Below are 17,390 nucleotides of genomic sequence, written 5' to 3' on the forward strand. Positions count from 1 at the left end.
AGAGCTCTTACAACAGCACTAGGAAATGAGTTTGCCTAAGGCATCTTTTTCCTTATGTTTGGGGCCAGAAGTAGCTTGAATTTACATACTTGTGTGCTGTTGGATATTGGTAACAAAGCTGCTCCATGCATGCCCTGTCTTTGCTATATTGTCATTGCTATTCACCCTGTAATTCTTTAAGAGGGGGAGGGGATATAAATGAGCAGGTTACAGGTAGTTTAAAAAGTCTTTTAGTAACAGCATGTGGTTAAGAATGTTCCTTTTTCTTTTGCATTTACAGGTTTTGAGAGAGAGAACCTCTGTGAGTAATGGAGAAACTATCACCAGCTTACCTATCAGTATTCCTCTCAGCACAGTGCAGCCCAATAAACTCCCTGTTAGTATCCCTCTGGCCAGCGTAGTCCTACCTAGCCGTGTTGAGAAGGTGGTGAGTAAGGGATTGTCAACACTTTCCATCCCTAACTAAAATCACAGTGGGGAGTAAGGGGGTATTGTTCACCAGAATCCTTAGTGGGCTGTTAACCTTGACTGTGATGCTTTGGGGGAGGCTGCTGTTGGGATGCATCCTCTTGGCTCTTGGTCATTCTGTAGGTTTTTCTTCTCATGTGACTGTGGGGTGGTGGTGTTTGCTAGGGAGGAAAATAAAGTACCTGCCACAAGTGAACCTAGTCTTAAATGGTGGAAGAGGCACAGAATCTGGGAGTTTGTGGCAGTGAAAGCAGAGAATCGCACATGTCAGTTTGTTCTTAACCCCTGCCTTCTTGCATGGCCCTGGGAGACAAATTCTTCTGCCTCAGTTTGGTCATCTTAAAGCTGTCTGTAACAGGATGAACTCGAATAGCACCTTGAGGCTACAATACCTAATGTGTGAGTGACTGCTCTGTAGCAACAGAGCAGATAAAGAGCTTCTGGGGCATCTGTTTTTGAAATCCTACGAAGTCTGTACCACTCAGTGGCAGAAGAGTTTGAGAAACCTGGTCCAGTTTCTCCCAGCAGAGAACTGAGAAGTGTTTGCTTCATTATCTTCTCCCAGCTGAAGACTTGTGCTTTTAGCAGAACTAGAATCTGCCCAGCTGTGAGCAGAATGTGTGTGTCCTCAGAGACAGTGTTATCTCTGGGTGGGGTCTTTCACTTCAGCACATAGTTTATTCAGGCAACCATATCGCAGTTGCTTTGCCTGCTTTAGGAAAACACTGCTTGTGTACCAGAGAGCACAGCCTGATGCATTCCATGTTCACTTTGGGTTTGTTTTGGGGAACTTTGTGTGCACTGGCTTGGAGACATGGTACAACCGTTTGTTTCCTTTTTGGCTGCCTGTGAAGCAGTGAACTCTGCAGTGCTGTCCTGAGTCTAAACTTCCTGGGATGATGAGCCTGCACTCCCTCTATCTGCATGGTATCTGCCATGTGCTAGATGCTGTTGCAGTATAATTAATCCCAGTATTTATTTTTGTCCTATAACATGTTGACTGATGCTTTTATCAAAATAAGCAAAATCTGGGATATTTAGGATGTAGAAGCACTTGGTCGATCTACTATTGCATGTGAAATTGGCTTAAACTGTTGACTTTTGAGTATACTTCCTGTACTAAAATGCCTGTTTCTCTCCCCAGAGAAGCACACCTAGCCCAGTTCACCAGAGTAGAGACTCATCGACACTTGAAAAGCAGATTGGTGCTAGTTCTCATAATGGCGTAAGCAATGCTGCTGGAAACAAGCCACTGGCTTTGGCTACCTCAGGTAACAGCCTTACCTGCACGCAGGTGCCCTGTCTGTGGGGACAGCACCCCCGAGCATTTCTTGTCAGGTCACTCCATGCTAGAGAAATGTGGGGTTTGTAACCAGACTTAGATGCATTCTGGCATAAAGGATTGGTCTGACGTGCCTTTAACTGAACTGCAGCTCCTTGCAGTGTACATTAATAATTGCTTTTTGCATATTCTTCTATGTGGATTAAGAGATTCCTGCCTTTAGGATGTGGCAAACCAGTGAGGTGTTATGTAGCTCTGCTATGAGCTGATGATCTGGCTTTAGAAGTTTTATTTTACACAGTGAGGTTTTAATGTCAGAATTAATTTTGTGATGCAGGTCACACTGGTGCCTCGTGAGCAGTTGTAAAGGCACAAGTATCTGGGTAGGAAGAAAGGTTGAATGGGAGAAGATAGAGATACCTTGAGTGCAGACACTGCTTCTGAACTTGCTCATCTGATGAAATTGTGGCCTTTAGTTATTCAGGATATGGGAATGTTGTGGACCAGGCAAAGTAGGCTCTAGCATCCAGAAGTTACTGTACAGCTGATCCCTCATCAGAACATGCATGTGTTCCTGATGTTTACCACCTCAAGGGGCTTGTGTTGTTTCTAGCATCTGTTTTGCAAAGGAGGGCTTGGCTGCAGTTTTCTATACAACCAATGAAGTATTTAAAACCCCATTTGTTATAAACCAACACCATGTTTCCTTCTCCCCCTTCCACTTAGCCCAGAGACAGGCCTTAGTAGAGCACTGAACCCATTTATGATACACCACGACAAACACTTCATTCCCTTTCCAACCTTCCTCTCATGGCATTTCTGCTGCCACAGTGTCTCTGAAGATCCCCTGTCACTTCCTAAACCACAGCCTTTTGTTTAACTTAGAGAAAGAAGTGAGCTGTGTGGATGACCAAGTCCCTTCTTCTGGGGGGAAGGGAACACATTGAATTTGGCCATCTATTTCCTTGACGATAGGAAGGATTTGAGAGTAGAGAAGCCCTGATTTCAAGAGTATAATAGTTCAGCTTACACTTGAATTCCCTTTTAAAAAGAGGTAGAGCATAGGATATCTTTACACATCACATGAATTTTCCTGAACTGGCAAAAGAATAGAGCAAATCATTAATCCCTAACTGAAGCCACCAGCCCACAGAGCCATGTTCTCAACTGTGCTGTGTAAAAAGCAGCTTTGAGTTTCCTGTGTCTGCTGATCTCCTGGAGGTAGAGCTGAAAGCACTCCCAGTCATCCCAGAAATCTAGCACTGTGAACTGTCGCTCAGCAGAAGCAATGATGTATACTTTCCCTTCCAACAGGTTTTTCTTACTCTTCTGGCTCCGTGGCAGTCAATGGAAATCTTACAAACAGCCCAGCCCATCTTAACCATAGTGTTGATCAGGCAGCTCTGGACGACTCTGGGAGTCTGTTTAACTCAGTAGGGTCTCGGAGTTCCACTCCACAACATCCTTTGCTAATGATGCAGTCAAGGAACTCTGGGCAAAACTCCCCTGCTCACCAGCACTCAACAAGCCCCAGGTTAAATGGCACATCCCAGAGCCTGGTAGGGGTATTGCAATATGCAGATGCTCAGAAGATGTTTGCCGAAGGAACAAAGGGGGATCTTCAGTCTGATGCAGCGTTTTCAGATCCTGAGAACGAGGCCAAGAGAAGAATCATCTTTACAATCTCTCCTAATACAGGACATGTAAAACAATCCCCTTCCAACAAGCACAGTCCTCTGCCCACGAGCGCTCGGCTGGACTGTGGCCAAGCACACGCGCAGGATGGGAAGAAGCGAGGCCGGCGGAAGAGATCCTCCACTGGGAATCTCAGCGGGAACTCCGGGGTCTCCCCTAAACGCAAATCCTTACCTACTGTGTCTGGACTCTTTACACAACCGTCAGGTTCACCGCTCAATATCAACTCCATGGTAAGGGCAGGAAGGAAGAGCTCTAGCAAGAGATAAGGGCTTGGGAAGGCTCTTGGAATTGGAAATAAGCCTCAGCTATTCCTTGGTGTACTCCCAGGCTGTTATGTAAAGTAGCTAGACCTGGTGTGAAGAGGCTGTGTGAAAATGGCCCTCCTGAGAGGCCAGGGAATTGCTGAAAAGTTGGGGAGCTATTTCTGTATAGGGAGAACATCTTCAAGGAGTTCTTTGCTTGACAGAGCATTGAAAATCAAAAGTAATACTCTTCCCTTAGGACACAGACCTTGTTTCTGCAGTGAAGTTGGTTTTTTAGGCTCTAGGTTAAATATTTTGAAAATAGTTTAAACTAAGAGTGACTAAATAGCTTACGAGTGCCAGAAGCATATGGCATTCTTGCATAATTAAGCCAGCTATACAAGTTGTGTTCATCTGGTCCTGCAGTGGTAGTTTGAGAAGAAATGTGATTACCCCATGTTTTCATTTCTGTGTTAAAACACAAAAAGCAAAGAATGAAAATTAGCTGGTTTTCTGCTATGTTGAAGCTTTCCTCCCAGGTTTTAGTGCAGGATGGTGAACAGCAGCAGTGCTAAACAAGCAGCTGTTGCTGCATCCTAAAGCTGGGCAAGTTAAGCCTGGTATTAATACCCTTAGTAAGATACTTTGTTTTTAAAGGGATGCTCTCATCTGTAACTGCTTTCTTTCCTTCTTGCCCAGGTCAATAACATTAACCAGCCTTTAGAAATAACAGCCATTTCCTCTCCTGAAAACTCCCTGAAGAACTCTCCTGTTCCTTACCAGGACAATGACCAGCCCCCGGTACTGAAAAAGGAAAAGCCCCTGCTTCAGACCAATGGTGTTCATTACTCTCCTCTAACGTCAGATGAAGAGCAGGGATCTGAAGATGAGCACAACAGCAGCAGGTGAATACCCAGGGAAAGGTTTCAGGATGAGATTTCTCTCGGAGGTGATAATGGTGCTCTAAATGGAGAGGTGTGCTAAGCCGCCTTTGTTCCCTTTGCTTGGAGTCTGATTCCATTATGCCAAGCCTCTTATGTGGCTGAAACTGTGAATAGGGAAGGTATTTAGGAAGTAGGGCTTGAAGGTGGGAGCTGTTGCTGTGCTTGCAAGGTTGACAGCCTGGCCTCGAGAAGAATTAGTGTAGAAATGCATTTTTACTACACTGCTTTGTGGCAGTACTGAGGCTGTGTGTGTTATCTTTAACTATGGGTCTGTCTCCTGCTTATTTCCAGTTTCAGCTTGATTCCAAACTCTTTGCTTCCTGCCCCAAAGTGCTGGTTGATACATTGCTCTGCAAATTGATTATTCACCACCCTTTGCCTGCCTGTGGGGTGCATTTTTTTCCTTGTTTAAGGTACTGGAAAAGTAACCACTTTCATAGAAACAGGAGCAACAACCTGCTTTTGTTGTGAAAGAAAAGCAACAATGAAGTGCTCCAAACGTGCACTAATCTTGGCAAAGAGCAGTGATTCTCTAATAGCTTCTACTTAAAGTTTGTGGTGGATTTTTTTTAATGCTTTTAAGCTCCTTTAGTAACATGGAACTATCTAGATGACTTGGCTTTTTGTACTCTAATCAACTGTTAAGGCATGAACATGAGGAAGACACGTTACGAGAGCGACGTGCAACAAAAGGTCTGCAGTGAGTGCTATAATCTTTTTCTTTTCCCACTAGAATTGAGAGGAAAATTGCAACAATCTCATTGGAAAGCAAATCTCCACAGAAGACTGTTGAAAATGGTAGGTGTGAGGAGTGCTAGTTGTCGTAATGGATGGGCTTGGGCATGGGTGTCTGCCTCTGGCTGAAGCTGTCAGTAGCAGGAGCTTCTGTGCTCTGTGTTGCTGATTTACAGACTGGGGATTAGTTCTTTCTGTAATCACAGGTCCTCAAAGCTCTGACCAGGGTTTTTCACTGACTGAGGGTTTGGAGAGGGATCTGTAATACAAAGAAATACAAAGAAGTAGCTCAGCATCCTGTATGGCATCAAGTTTAGTGTGGAGACCTGGGTACAGATCTGGGACATGGTTTCCCTTGGCTGGGGTAAATCAAAGATTTTAATGGCTTTAAGTTGCCAGAGGGGAGACTGAGCTGAGCTCTTAGGCAGAAGCTCTTCCCTGGGAGGGTGCTGAGGAGCTGGCACAGGGTGCCCAGAGAAGCTGTGGCTGCCCCATCCCTGGCAGTGCTCAAGGGCAGGTTGGACACAGGGCTTGGAGCAGCTGCTCCAGTGGAAGGGGTCCCTGCCTGTGGCAGGGGTTGGAGCTGGAGGAGATTTAAGGTCTGTGATTCTCGAACTTCTTCTGAGCATTAAAGTAAATTTTAAGAACTTTAAGGTGACTTCACAGATATTTCTGCCTTTGGATCCCAAATAGAATTACTGACTGATAGAAAAATTAAACCCCTGTTCTTAATGAGCAGATTCAGTGCATGATGGTTTTTGACACTTACAACTCTTCTCCCAAACTAGGTGGCAGCTTAGCTGGGAGGAAACAAGCACAAAGCAACGAGAGCATGAACAGCAGTAAATGGAAATCTACTTTTTCACCAATATCTGACATCAACCTGACCAAAACTACAGATAGTCCCTTGCAGTCGGTTTCATCTCTGAGCCAGAATTCGCTGTTTGCCTTCAGGCCCTCCACTGAGGACAGCTTTGCCATGGATGCCAAGATCACAGCACACCCCAGGAAAAGCATTGCCATGCCCTCCTCCGGGACAGATGGGCTCAGCCCCAGTACAAACTCCACTAATGGCTTTCCATACAATGGTGGACTGTCAAGTGACATGGGTTTACACAGCTTTATCGATGGTGCTTCTCTTCCACATAAGGCTTCAGATGTGACGACTTCCAACTGCACCCTGGGTTTCCAGTCACAGCGAAGCAAAGATGTGGGGGTATCGGAAACGAATCCTTTCTTGAACAAGAGGCAACTCGAAGGCCTCAGCAGCACGAAAGGAGAAGACTTAAATCGGGCAGGGGTCAAAGGCAAAGAGATCAACGAGATCAGCATCCGCACTGGGGGTTCTGCAGACAAAAACTCTTTGCAGCATAACGGAAAGGTTGGCAAAGGACGGGACCGAGATGTGGAGTTCAAAAATGGCCACAACCTTTTCATTTCTGCTGCTGTTTCCTCTGGTGGCCTTCTGAATGGGAAAAGCCTTTCTACTGCTGTTTCTTCAGCAGGCAACCCAGCATCTTCTGTTCAGACGCACCATCCTTTCCTAAACACTTTGACCACTGGATCACAGTTCCCCCTCGGCCCCATGGCCTTGCAAGCAAACCTCAACTCGGTGACAAATTCCTCAGTATTGCAGTCCTTATTTAATTCAATGCCAGCTGCTGCCAGTCTGGTCCACGTGTCATCAGCTGCAACCAGACTGACTAATTCTCACACTATGGGGAACTTCTCTCCTGGGGTTACAGGTGGAACAGTTGGAGGTAGGCAGAACTCTTTCTCTGGTATAAGACAGGGCCTAAAGGAAAGTCTGACACTGCCTCTCCAGGGGTGAAACCCTTTCATTTCTGCAGGATGTGAAGCAGATCTGTCCCACATAACCACTCTTCTCTATCTCTTGGAAATGCTAGGATGAGTTCAGTTCCCTACAGTGAAATCTCATGAGCTTTGTCTACTAGATGAGCTTGTTGTATCACCTTTAATGAAACAATACACCCAGACTTTGTGATTTCATAATGTATGCTTGTTCAGATGTTGCTGTGTTGGAAGCAGCTTGGGTCTGCCTGCAGGTAAAAGATTTAACTTGTCCTGGTACCAAGTTGGGGATCTCTAACTTGGCAACTTGAGTAAAGGTTGAGATTAGGCCTTGAATGGAATTAGCATGATCCAGGAAGAGCAAAACATCAGTGCCTCTTCAGAGGAGATGGTGTTGGGAATTGCGTAGCATTCTGGCTCTTGAATGGACATGAAGAGCATTTCTTTGCCAGGAAGGGCAATGCCATATGCACCTTGCACTTCTGGAATTCTGCACAGGCTTGGCTTCTGTGGCCCAAACCGGAGACAAGCTGGCAGGACTAGAAGATAGTCTGAACCTGCCGTTACTAAGTGTCCAAGGCAGTTTTTCTTACCTGTCCATAATCATTCAGGCACCATGTCGGGAAATCCTAACTCTCACATCTCTCAGCACGTAGATTTGCTGTGGAAATACAATCTCCCCTCTGCTTTCCTGTAAGTGGGAAAGCAGGAGGGTGGGGAGGGAAGAGCAGCAATTTGAGTCTCCAGATAAGCAACTCTAAAGACCACGTAATCTCATCAAAAGTCTACCTGTGTGGTATAGAACTGACAGTTCTTGGGTCTGACCATTTTTCCTCGTGGCATTTAGAGGTTGGCAGTAGGAAAGGTAAGTGAAATCTTTTGTACCTCCTGGCCTGCACCATTATCTCTCATTGCTTGCTACCTTCTCATGCTGCATATTTTTGTATGGGGCTGTAACTATTTTGATTTTGCTTTTTTTTCTTTTTATTTTTCTTTTTGGTTTTGTTTCTCTTGTCACTTGAGACTGTACAAAGCCCATCTGTTGAAGCTGAGTTTTTCTCTCCTGTTTGCAGGTATTTTTAACCATGCGGTGCCTTCTGCCTCCTCTCCTCATCAGTTTGGAGCCAGTTTCAGCAGCAGTGCTGTCTCTAGCAGCACAGTGCTAAGCTTAAACCCTCTGCAGGCTGTTGCCAGCACCTCATCCTCATCCTTCCCACCCCCTTCCTCTAATTTAGTAACATCTAGTGAGACTAGATCTGCTCAGCACCTCAACAGAGCGCCAGTGCAATCTGTTTTCCATCCCCCTCCTAACGTTTCATTGCCCCCACCTCCTCCATTGCTCGCTTCTAACTCCGAGCCTGCGCTTCTGCAGAACCTGCCATCCATCCCACCTGGTGAAGCCTTTTTGCCACCCTCTTCTGCTGCTTCTGTCCAACCTGCTAACGCTTCTTTGTCTATTAAGCTAGCTTCTCTCCAGCACAAAACCTCCCGCCCCTCCTTTACAGTCCATCACCCGCCTCTGCCCCGTTTGGCGCTGGCACAGTCCGCGCCCATGATCACGCAGTCCAACGCTGCTGGCACGGCCGCTCTGTGGGTCACACTTGGCATGCAGCCTCCTTATGCTTCGCACCTTTCTGGGGTTAAGCCACGATAAAGAGCTTGCTTAGCTAACAGTTCTTATTTTGTAAGGTAAGGCTAGAGCGAACAAAAGAGGAGTTCTGTACAAGATGCTGAATGATGCTTCTTGCTTTTCAGAGAGAGGTTGGGGATGGGCTCTGGGAAAGGAAAACATCTCGAATGTGGGAAGCAAATGAGCTGATGGCAGAGGATGGAGAGTCTTGATGCTCTCTGTTCTGGGAGTCAGGATTTCTCGACAAGGAGTGCTCACAATATCTCTGGTCTGTCTTGTCTGACATGAGGATTATGTTCAGGTTGAGATCACTTCATGAAAATGTTTATTTTGAAGATCAGGAATCAAGAGGAAATGTCTATTTTTATGTATGGTTTTTACAGTTACTGGAAGTGGTTGTTGCCTGTTCCCCCCTCCCTCCTTGCCTTCTGACACAGACTGTTGCATCTCCCCACGTCCACGTCTGCAGTAGCGTTAGGCTGCCTGGTGGTGCTGCTTTGTGACTCTCTGTGGCCATGTGGTCGTCTTGGTTTTACTGCCACTCAGTAACAACTGCTCTAAAGAACCACAGAGTTAAAAATCTCTGGTTCACGAGCTGCAGCTTTGTCTTGCAGAGCAAATGCACTGGTCTTGCATCGCACTACATGTGCCCCCTGCATCAGTGGCAAACACAACCGCAAGTAGCAAAGGGTTGTGATTTATCTGTGTGCTACCGCTTCATTGGGCTTGCCTGCAAGGGCTGAGAGTCACCAGCTCACCAGATGCTCTGTTTATCCTTACTTGGCAATCACTGGCTTACTGAGTACACTGTGAATGAGAACACAGGGAATGTTCAGGGTTAACTGTGCTCCGTGCTTCATAAAGGCTGGGGCTGCAGAAGAGAGGAGGGGTTCTGGAGACTGTGTGCATTTTTACTGAAGCAGGTATTTCAATGTCTTTAGAGCAACTCCAGAATAAAGTGCACCACTACAGAGTTGGGGTCTGTTAATGGAAATCCTCTGTGGCATCCTGATGTAACAGCTTGTGCTTGCAAAGTGAAATCGGTCTGTTAGGCCCCAGGGCTTGCTCCGTGCTTTTCTTGTAGGTCTTTATATGTTGTTGCTGTTCTCTGATACCAAAGCTACATACAATTGATGGTTGAATACTCTTTGCCACTTATAAAGTATATGACTCAATTACAATATATACCTGAGAGATTCTTTTGACTGTGCCTTGTCTATAGTGTCTTCATCATCAAATTGCTCCACAGACACAAACAAATCCTCATTAGGCTTTTGTGAGGCATGTAAGTATTAATTCCTCCTTCCATACAAGGAAGTGAGGCTGAGTTTTGAGTAACGTGGTCCCTGCGTGCCAGCAGAGAGCAACAGTGTGATGTGGAAGGGGCTTGAACGACCCTGAATAGAAACAAGATGGGGGAGAAGGGGCAAGGAGGGGTTTGTATCTGTGACACTCAGGTGAGAACAGCGTGAAAGCCTTGTGCTGAAGCAGTTGTCTTACCTGGAAGTGAGGTTATACTGGGCTAGACTCTGCCATCCATGTGATGGGCCCTGTCACAAAATGCTTCTGAGCAGAATAAGCAAGGCACAAAAGTGACGTATGGAGCAAAGTAGCTGGGTGACAAAGCTGGCCCATGGAGCAAAGCAACAGAAACATTGCTACCAGGAGATGATGTGTGGCACATGGACTGTAGCTGTGGTCCTGCTCTGTCACTCTTGAACATAGGTCAAATACTTGCGCAGTTCATTGACTTTGGTGTGATTACTGTGCTCAAAGTCCTTGGTGAACTAAGGCTGAACTCTGGGATCGGGGGCTAAACTGCTTTGCTTCTGTCCCAGGGTAATACAAAATGCAAAGCAGATTAGTGTGGGCTAGGAAAAGGTGAAGTGCAGGGGGTTGGGGGAGGTACTTATTTTCCCCACCTCAAAGTCCTTCATGGGAGGACAGAGTTCAATGTGCTTACACTGTTCAAGGCCAGGTTGGAGGGGCTTGGAGCAGCTGCTCCAGTGGAAAGTGTCCCTGCCTATGGCAGGGGGTTGGAACTGGATGAGCTTTAAGGTCCCTTCCAACCCAAACCATTCTATGAAAGCTTAAAATGTGCTGTGGGGCCGTGTGCTGCTCCTGGAGGCATCCTTTCTAACTGCGGCTGGGACAAGAGTTGCTCCTCCTTTGCTGGCTGGCAAGGTCTTGGAGCAGTGTAGAAATGATTGACACATCTAACACATGGTAGAGTTTTGTCTTTTATTTAGATGAGTCTCTTCCTCTCCTCCTGTTGTGCAGGTAACTAGGATTTCTACCTCAACCCAATGTGACCTATGCAAGGACAACGTGGACCAACTTCACTCGGCTTCCACTGAAAGGTGCTCACCTGGCCTGTGCAGGGGTTTCTACTCTCTTACTACTGGACAAAATAAAACCATAAAAAGACCTAAACGACAGAAAAAAGATTTACTGTGAATCTGAGTTCAAAAAAAACAAAAAAAAAGACAAAAAAAAGGCAAAAGAAATGCTTAAAGCTCCAGTTTGTATTGTTGATAGTTTAGATAAAGGTATTTATCTTTTTTTTAAAGTGAAAACAATTTTGACTTATTTTATTCCACCTAGAATCATAAACACAACTTATTATTAAATTTTCTGATGAATAAAGGACTGGCACACCAGCAGAGATGTAAAGAGCCTCCTCTCGGTGCTATTTCATCCGTCAGAACTGTGCCTCTAGTTTGAATCCTTGGTGCTGAATTTGGAGGGTTGAGCAATGCCAAACCCAGTTCTCAGAAGGGTCTGCAGTTTATTTATTCACCTTCCTCTGTTCATATGCCGAAAGCCATCTGGTTTGCAGCAGTGGGAGCTACAGAGAAAGGCAGGCTTCTAACTAAAGCTGCGTTTTAACTGGAGTTCTGTTAACTGGGGGGGGTTTAACTGTGTTCATTACCAACCAGAACTCGGGCTCCCCTCTGGGGTGGCAGCTAAGAGTCCTTGGGTGGCCCAGGTGAGCTCCACCAGCTCAGGCACCTTTGAAAGGAGAAATCCCAAGTCCTGCCCCATTCAAACTACTTCACTGGGCCATTTGCCATTGCTGGTGGCACTCAAGTCACTGTGAATTTTGGTAGCTAGTCTGGTACCTTGTTTTGGGATGTCATTGGCATATGAACAGGGTGTGTGATCACTGGTATTGGTCAGGCCCTTGCTACAACGTTGGGAAGACTGAACATAGGGCTTCTGTCCTGGTGCAGGTAGCAGATTTTCTCAGCTTGCTGGTTTTTGTTCCAAGTACAATGTATTTTGTTAATAGGGTTTTGATACTTGAGTCAGAAATGGATCAGCCGTGTACATTGATGGACAAAGTGCATTTTGCTTTTGTATTTCCTTGCTTTTAAGTAGGTCTAAGTGGTAGTTCACAAAAACACCCCGATCTCGCCTATGTGCTGCCACACCATCCGACTGGTGCAGTTCTTGTATTGTGACTTGGTGTTCTGTGTACAGAAAGGGCTGCTCCGAGCAGCAGCTGTATTTTATAGAGATGTGATGAGAAAAATATAAATTTCATATACTTTAATTTCATTTATTTTTAGATTGTACAATGCACAGTAAACTTGTAAAAACTTATTTATTCGAGTGCACAAAGGGAGGAGGAGGATGATCCATTCAGTAGAGATCACACTGGGCTGTGGTTCAGACTGGACCAGGTACCACTAAAGGAAACTACAGTCAAAGAAGGGGAATTGCAACAGCAAAATGATGTTTAGGCTTTGAGGACCATCTTCTTGCCAGGCCTGTGCTCTGAGGGGTCACAGCATCCCATGGTCACAAAGAACATGTTCATAGCTGCTTAACTCCTGCCTCAGGTTTGAAGTCAGCACAAGACCTCTGCCCTGCACGCTCCCTTGTGTGCTCGCTCCTGCTGCCTGGCTCCATGCGGAACGGCTGCTGGCATATTCCAGAGTGGTCCTTGAACTCTACAAGCTCCTATAGATTTCAGTGAGGCCCTTTCCTCTGTACCTCATCCCTGGCAATCTTAGTGGAGATCTAGGACAAAGTGCAGTTCTTCTGGTGATTCCCAAGTGTGTCTTCCATGGGAAGCCTTTGTGCGTGGAAATTGTTGCTCTGAGTGCGCCGCCTTGCTCGCTGGAATGGGAAGGGATGGATAGCCCGGGAAGTTAGGGACCGTTTGGAAGCGTTTTCTGCTTTGCATGTGGGAGAGGACTTGACAGCGACGTGCCCTGCTGAGTTACTAACAGTGAGATGGAAACCTGGAAAAGGGCAAAGATGCTCAGAGGGTGAGAGCTGAGAAGCATCCAGTAGCTTCTAGTAGAAGCCATACACAGTTTATGTCCTGGAATCCAGGAAGACAATGTAACCCAGATGTTTTGCAGCTGGGAGTTGGGCAGCTCCAGCTTCTTGCAGCTCCGTGGGTGACTGGGAGTCACAGAGCTGCCTTAGCATCCTTCCCAGCAGGCGGCAGAATGCTCAGTCTCTAAAGGCTTGAACGTGGTACGCTGTGCCTGAGCAATTGCTGGAGGGGCAACGGTGTTATTTCTGTCTCCCCCCTATCATTTATATCCCTGCTGAGAAAGATGAGGGCACCCAAGCTTTTAATTGCTGCTTTTCAGATCCTTTTCTGCAAAGGGACCAAGATTTGGCATTCCTTGGACCTTTCATGCTCCCCTTCAGCTTTGCCCTGAGCTTCACAGTAATTGAGCAGTTGGTGTCTGGGGAGCAGGATGGAGCTGTCAGGCCTGGTTACACCTGGCACTAATTGCATTGTGTGGCAGCTACGGTCTAAATCCTTGTAATAATCCCCACCAGGATGTGCTTCCAGGAAGGTGCCCCATGGGATAACGCTTGTGGGGAGCAGTGCTTAGATGGGAACCAGGCGAGTGCAGGTTCTGGGACCGGTGTCTTAGGGTTGTGTTATCCAAGAGATGCTGCCAAGGGATTTGTGGTGTTCCACACTCCCCGATCTTCTCTTGCTTTGCCATAATCCTGGCCAGGTTCAACCCGTTTCCCCTCTGTCTGCAAAAGGGGAGAGCATTCATCAGGGCTGCTGAAAGAAGAGCTTTGAGCTGGTGCGGTCTGATCCAGATGGCTACAAGAGTGAGACCCTCCTGACCCTCCTGTAGGAATGCTGTGCCCGAACTCTGGACCCTGTTTCCAATAATGGGAGATCCTTGCGAGAAGTCAAAGCCGAGCAGCCAGTTCCAAAAGGGAATTCCTCCTGTCTGGGTCCTCTTGTCCCATGGCTGTCGCACAGAACCCTTCTCCTCCGTGCCGCTGCTGCCAGGGATGTGTCAGGAAGCTCCAACACAGCTCGGAGCACGTGCGTTGCCAAGAGGGAAGAAGGAACTTCCTGAGCCCTGTGCTGAGCGAAGCCTGCTCCCGCTGCTGCCTGGCAGGAGCCAGCCCTGCTCTTGGCTGGGGATTCACTGCCTCTGCTTTGGGCTCAGTCCACCGGGATCCACCAGGCTGGGAGGCTCCAAAGGCACCAGGTCTCAATGTGCTCTTTGCTGTGCATTCATCATTCCTCCATTGGCCGTGAGATGAGGGGCACCAGCAGTCCCATTGCTCTGCTTTTAATGTAGAGGAGGGAGAAGGTGGGAAGATGCTACTGGAGGACATGAAGGAAGGGGGAGATGCCAGCATCAGGGAATGCAGCACATCCTGGATGTGCGTGGCACCATCTCCAGCTGGTTTCTTCCAATGGCAGGGACTTGTGTCTGCTTGATCAGAGAAACAGAGAAATACCTTGTGCTTCCATCTCATTTCCTTCCTTCCTAATGGCAACAACCGCTTTGTCTTCTGGTGCCCTGTTTGTGCTCAGCCTGCTGCTGGCTGCGCTTGGGCTGAAGCTGAACTCCCGGCTGCCAGCACTGGCTGATGGGCTGTGCTTATGGGGATGCAGGTGAGCTGGTAGGGACTGAACCTGTGGTTGCACCTACGGCTGCAGACGCACCAGGCGGGGAGGCTGCATCACTTGAACGTAACAGAGCCACCGGTCACTGGTGCTGTGAGTCAGGAGCTGTCAAATCTCCAGGGCTGAGGCTCACCCAGCCCAGTTAATGTCACTGTTGAGTCCCATTCTTCTTTCTTTAGCCCAACTTGTACTTGAGCAGGTAACTTCCCTGCTGGAGATCTGCCCAGCAGGTTTCAGGCTCGGTGAGCTCTTCCTTTGCATCCGAATCACATCTCAATGCTTCAGTATCCCTTGGCCATGGGGCCGGGTGTGTGTAGGTGCCTTCAAGAGTTTCCTGCTGAGAGGTTCGGTGCCACTTCTTCAACCTCCTCCTTTCAGGGACTGGGTGAGGTGGCCTTTAAAGGTCCCTTCCAACCCAACCTCCTCGGATTCTCTTGTATCCGCACTGGTCGCTGGGTTCGGGGGCCAGGGACGGGCAGCTCGGGGTCACCCCCAGGGACCAGCATGGTTTGATTCTATGGGGATTTTGTATCCAGAAAGCAGCCTCTGTTCCCTGGACCTGTTCTGGTTTCCACTTGGGAGAGCCCTGAGAGAGGAGCGGCTGCGGAGCAGGGGGAGCATCCGCGGGTGTGGAGCTGGCATCTGCCATGGGATAGGTGATGTGTTTGGTGGGATGCAGTGGCTGGGCTGCAGCTCATCTCCACACTGTCACCTGTGGGGACACTGGCACAAGGCCCTGGGCTGCCAATGGTGACTCCCCTGCAGACCCAGACCCCTCCATGGTCCTGCCTTCCTCGGCCGGTCTGGAGCTGGTGCTGAGCCCCTCCAGGTACGGTACCAAAGGTGCTTCCCCCACCCGGGGTCACTGTCCCTTCCCATGGCAGAAGATGCTCCTTAGGACTGATGGGATGGGAGGAGGCTTTGGTGGTACAACCCCTTCCTGTACTGAAGTTAGTCTTTTAGTACAGGGTTTGGAAACCTGAACGTTATGGGTGTGCTTATTTCTTGGAGGGAGTTACCCCAACCCACCCAGCTCTTGACAGATTCCTTGCTTTGCCTGAGCCAAAAGCACAAAGAGGATTAAGTGGTGGGAGCTCCACGTAAATGATTCCTTTGGGGAAGGGGTGGATGTTGTAGTGGACTGCAAACCAACCAGAACGTGCTTGAAAGTGATGGTTTGGGGAGAAGAAATGATTCAGTGTTCCAGTGTTTTTGTGAACTATCCTTGCAGCACTGAGGGGACATCCCAGGAAGGGCTTGGGAAGCTCAGATCAGTGCTCCCGGGAGGAGTTTTCCACTTTTTTATGGCTGTTCCAGAGGTTTTGTCCTCCTTTTGTTTTGCTCCATAGCTTGCATGTCAGGTTCTCACTGAACGATGGATTGCCACTTGTAAAGGCGGTCTTGTGCCATGTTTTATTTCTCCTTATGCATTATAAATATAGAAGTAGCTTTTAAACTGAGTATTGCAAGAAAAGATGGGAACTTCAGGGTTGAAACCTACGACACAAAGGGAAACATTTCAGCAGTGCTTTTGCTCGTTTTCACCCCGTTTCTGACGTTTTCCGTGGTTAAAACCAAAATCCCATCTCAAACAGCCGAGGTTTGGGATGCGAACCCTGAAGTTCTTATGCTTGGGACCCCTTGGTTTGCTCGAGGCGCTCGTGTTGCCGGTGCAGCCCCATCCCTGTGGGAGGTTTTGGTTGTGGGGCTGAGGAGGAGGAAGGGGCTGAGCCATCCTTTTGGTCTCAGATGAAACCCCAACTGTTTAGGTCTCTGTTGTACTTCATGGGGGCAGGAGGGAGAGCCTGCCCATGCTGAGTGGGCCCTGGATAGGGAATGCAGGAGATGAGGAGGTTGCTGTTGCTCAGGAATTGATTCGTAAACTTTTAACTACTAATGAAATCCATTGTGCAGTGGATTTTTTAACACCCCCCCCCCCCCGTTTTCTTAGGGCAGTGATAATGGGATGTTTCCTAGGGAATAGGAATTAGTTTATATAATTTTAGTCTATTAAATTGAATTATTTAAAGTTCAAACTTCCCCTAATTTATCTTTTTGTTGTTGTTGTTTTGTTTTCTCCTGCTCCGTTGTCCCATCGTTCCTTTCATTCTTCCATAGAACTAGAATAAATTCTTCTGCTGTGTATATATGTATGTATAATATATATATTTCCACCCTGCCTTTCTAATTCTCCCCAATGTAAGAGTTAGGGGTTTTTTTCTTTGCTCCCCTCCCTCCACTTAATTTCTTGTGTCTTTACCTTGATTTGTAATTGAAACGATGCTTTGAAGTTTGGTCTTTATATTAAAGTGTCTGTATTTTAATACACCGTTGTTGTGGCGTTTCACTGCTTCAGCAGGGCCGGTGCCAGCACCAGCAAGGAAATGGGGGCTCTGGATGTGGCTTTATCTGGGGGCAGCAGCTGTGTCCCCCCCACATCCTGACTTAGTGCCTTTAGCTCTGGGAAGCTGGGGACAGCCCAGCTCATGGGGTTTAGCGTCCTGGTGCGCTTCTCCACTCGTGTAAGGAAATGGATGTGTTCAGATGCTGTTCAAAAGGCTGGAGCCTTAAAATGAGCCCCATTGCACCCAGTGCTCATGCAGCTCCTGGCCTCAGGTGGGGTTTTTGGGGCCATGCATCAAATCCAACCCTTCCCAGCAGTGCCAAG

The 17,390-nt window shown here is 47.5% G+C and overlaps 1 protein-coding gene across 1 annotated transcript in view; it reads left to right on the top strand.

Moving 5' to 3' along the window:
* DOT1L (DOT1 like histone lysine methyltransferase) overlaps positions 1–17,048 on the top strand; it is a 70,624-nt gene extending 53,576 nt beyond the window's left edge. The window contains exons 21-27 of the mRNA XM_034070927.1: positions 281–427; positions 1,613–1,739; positions 3,065–3,678; positions 4,390–4,595; positions 5,368–5,432; positions 6,158–7,129; positions 8,255–17,048. Of these exons, the coding sequence (XP_033926818.1) occupies positions 281–427; positions 1,613–1,739; positions 3,065–3,678; positions 4,390–4,595; positions 5,368–5,432; positions 6,158–7,129; positions 8,255–8,835 (2,712 nt within the window). The 3' untranslated portion in view covers positions 8,836–17,048. The remainder of the gene's footprint in view (positions 1–280; positions 428–1,612; positions 1,740–3,064; positions 3,679–4,389; positions 4,596–5,367; positions 5,433–6,157; positions 7,130–8,254) is intronic.
* Positions 17,049–17,390: the final 342 nt, after the last annotated feature.

The sequence above is a fragment of the Melopsittacus undulatus genome, chromosome 19 (assembly GCF_012275295.1).
Source record: "Melopsittacus undulatus isolate bMelUnd1 chromosome 19, bMelUnd1.mat.Z, whole genome shotgun sequence".
Classification (NCBI taxonomy): Eukaryota; Metazoa; Chordata; class Aves; order Psittaciformes; family Psittaculidae; genus Melopsittacus; species Melopsittacus undulatus.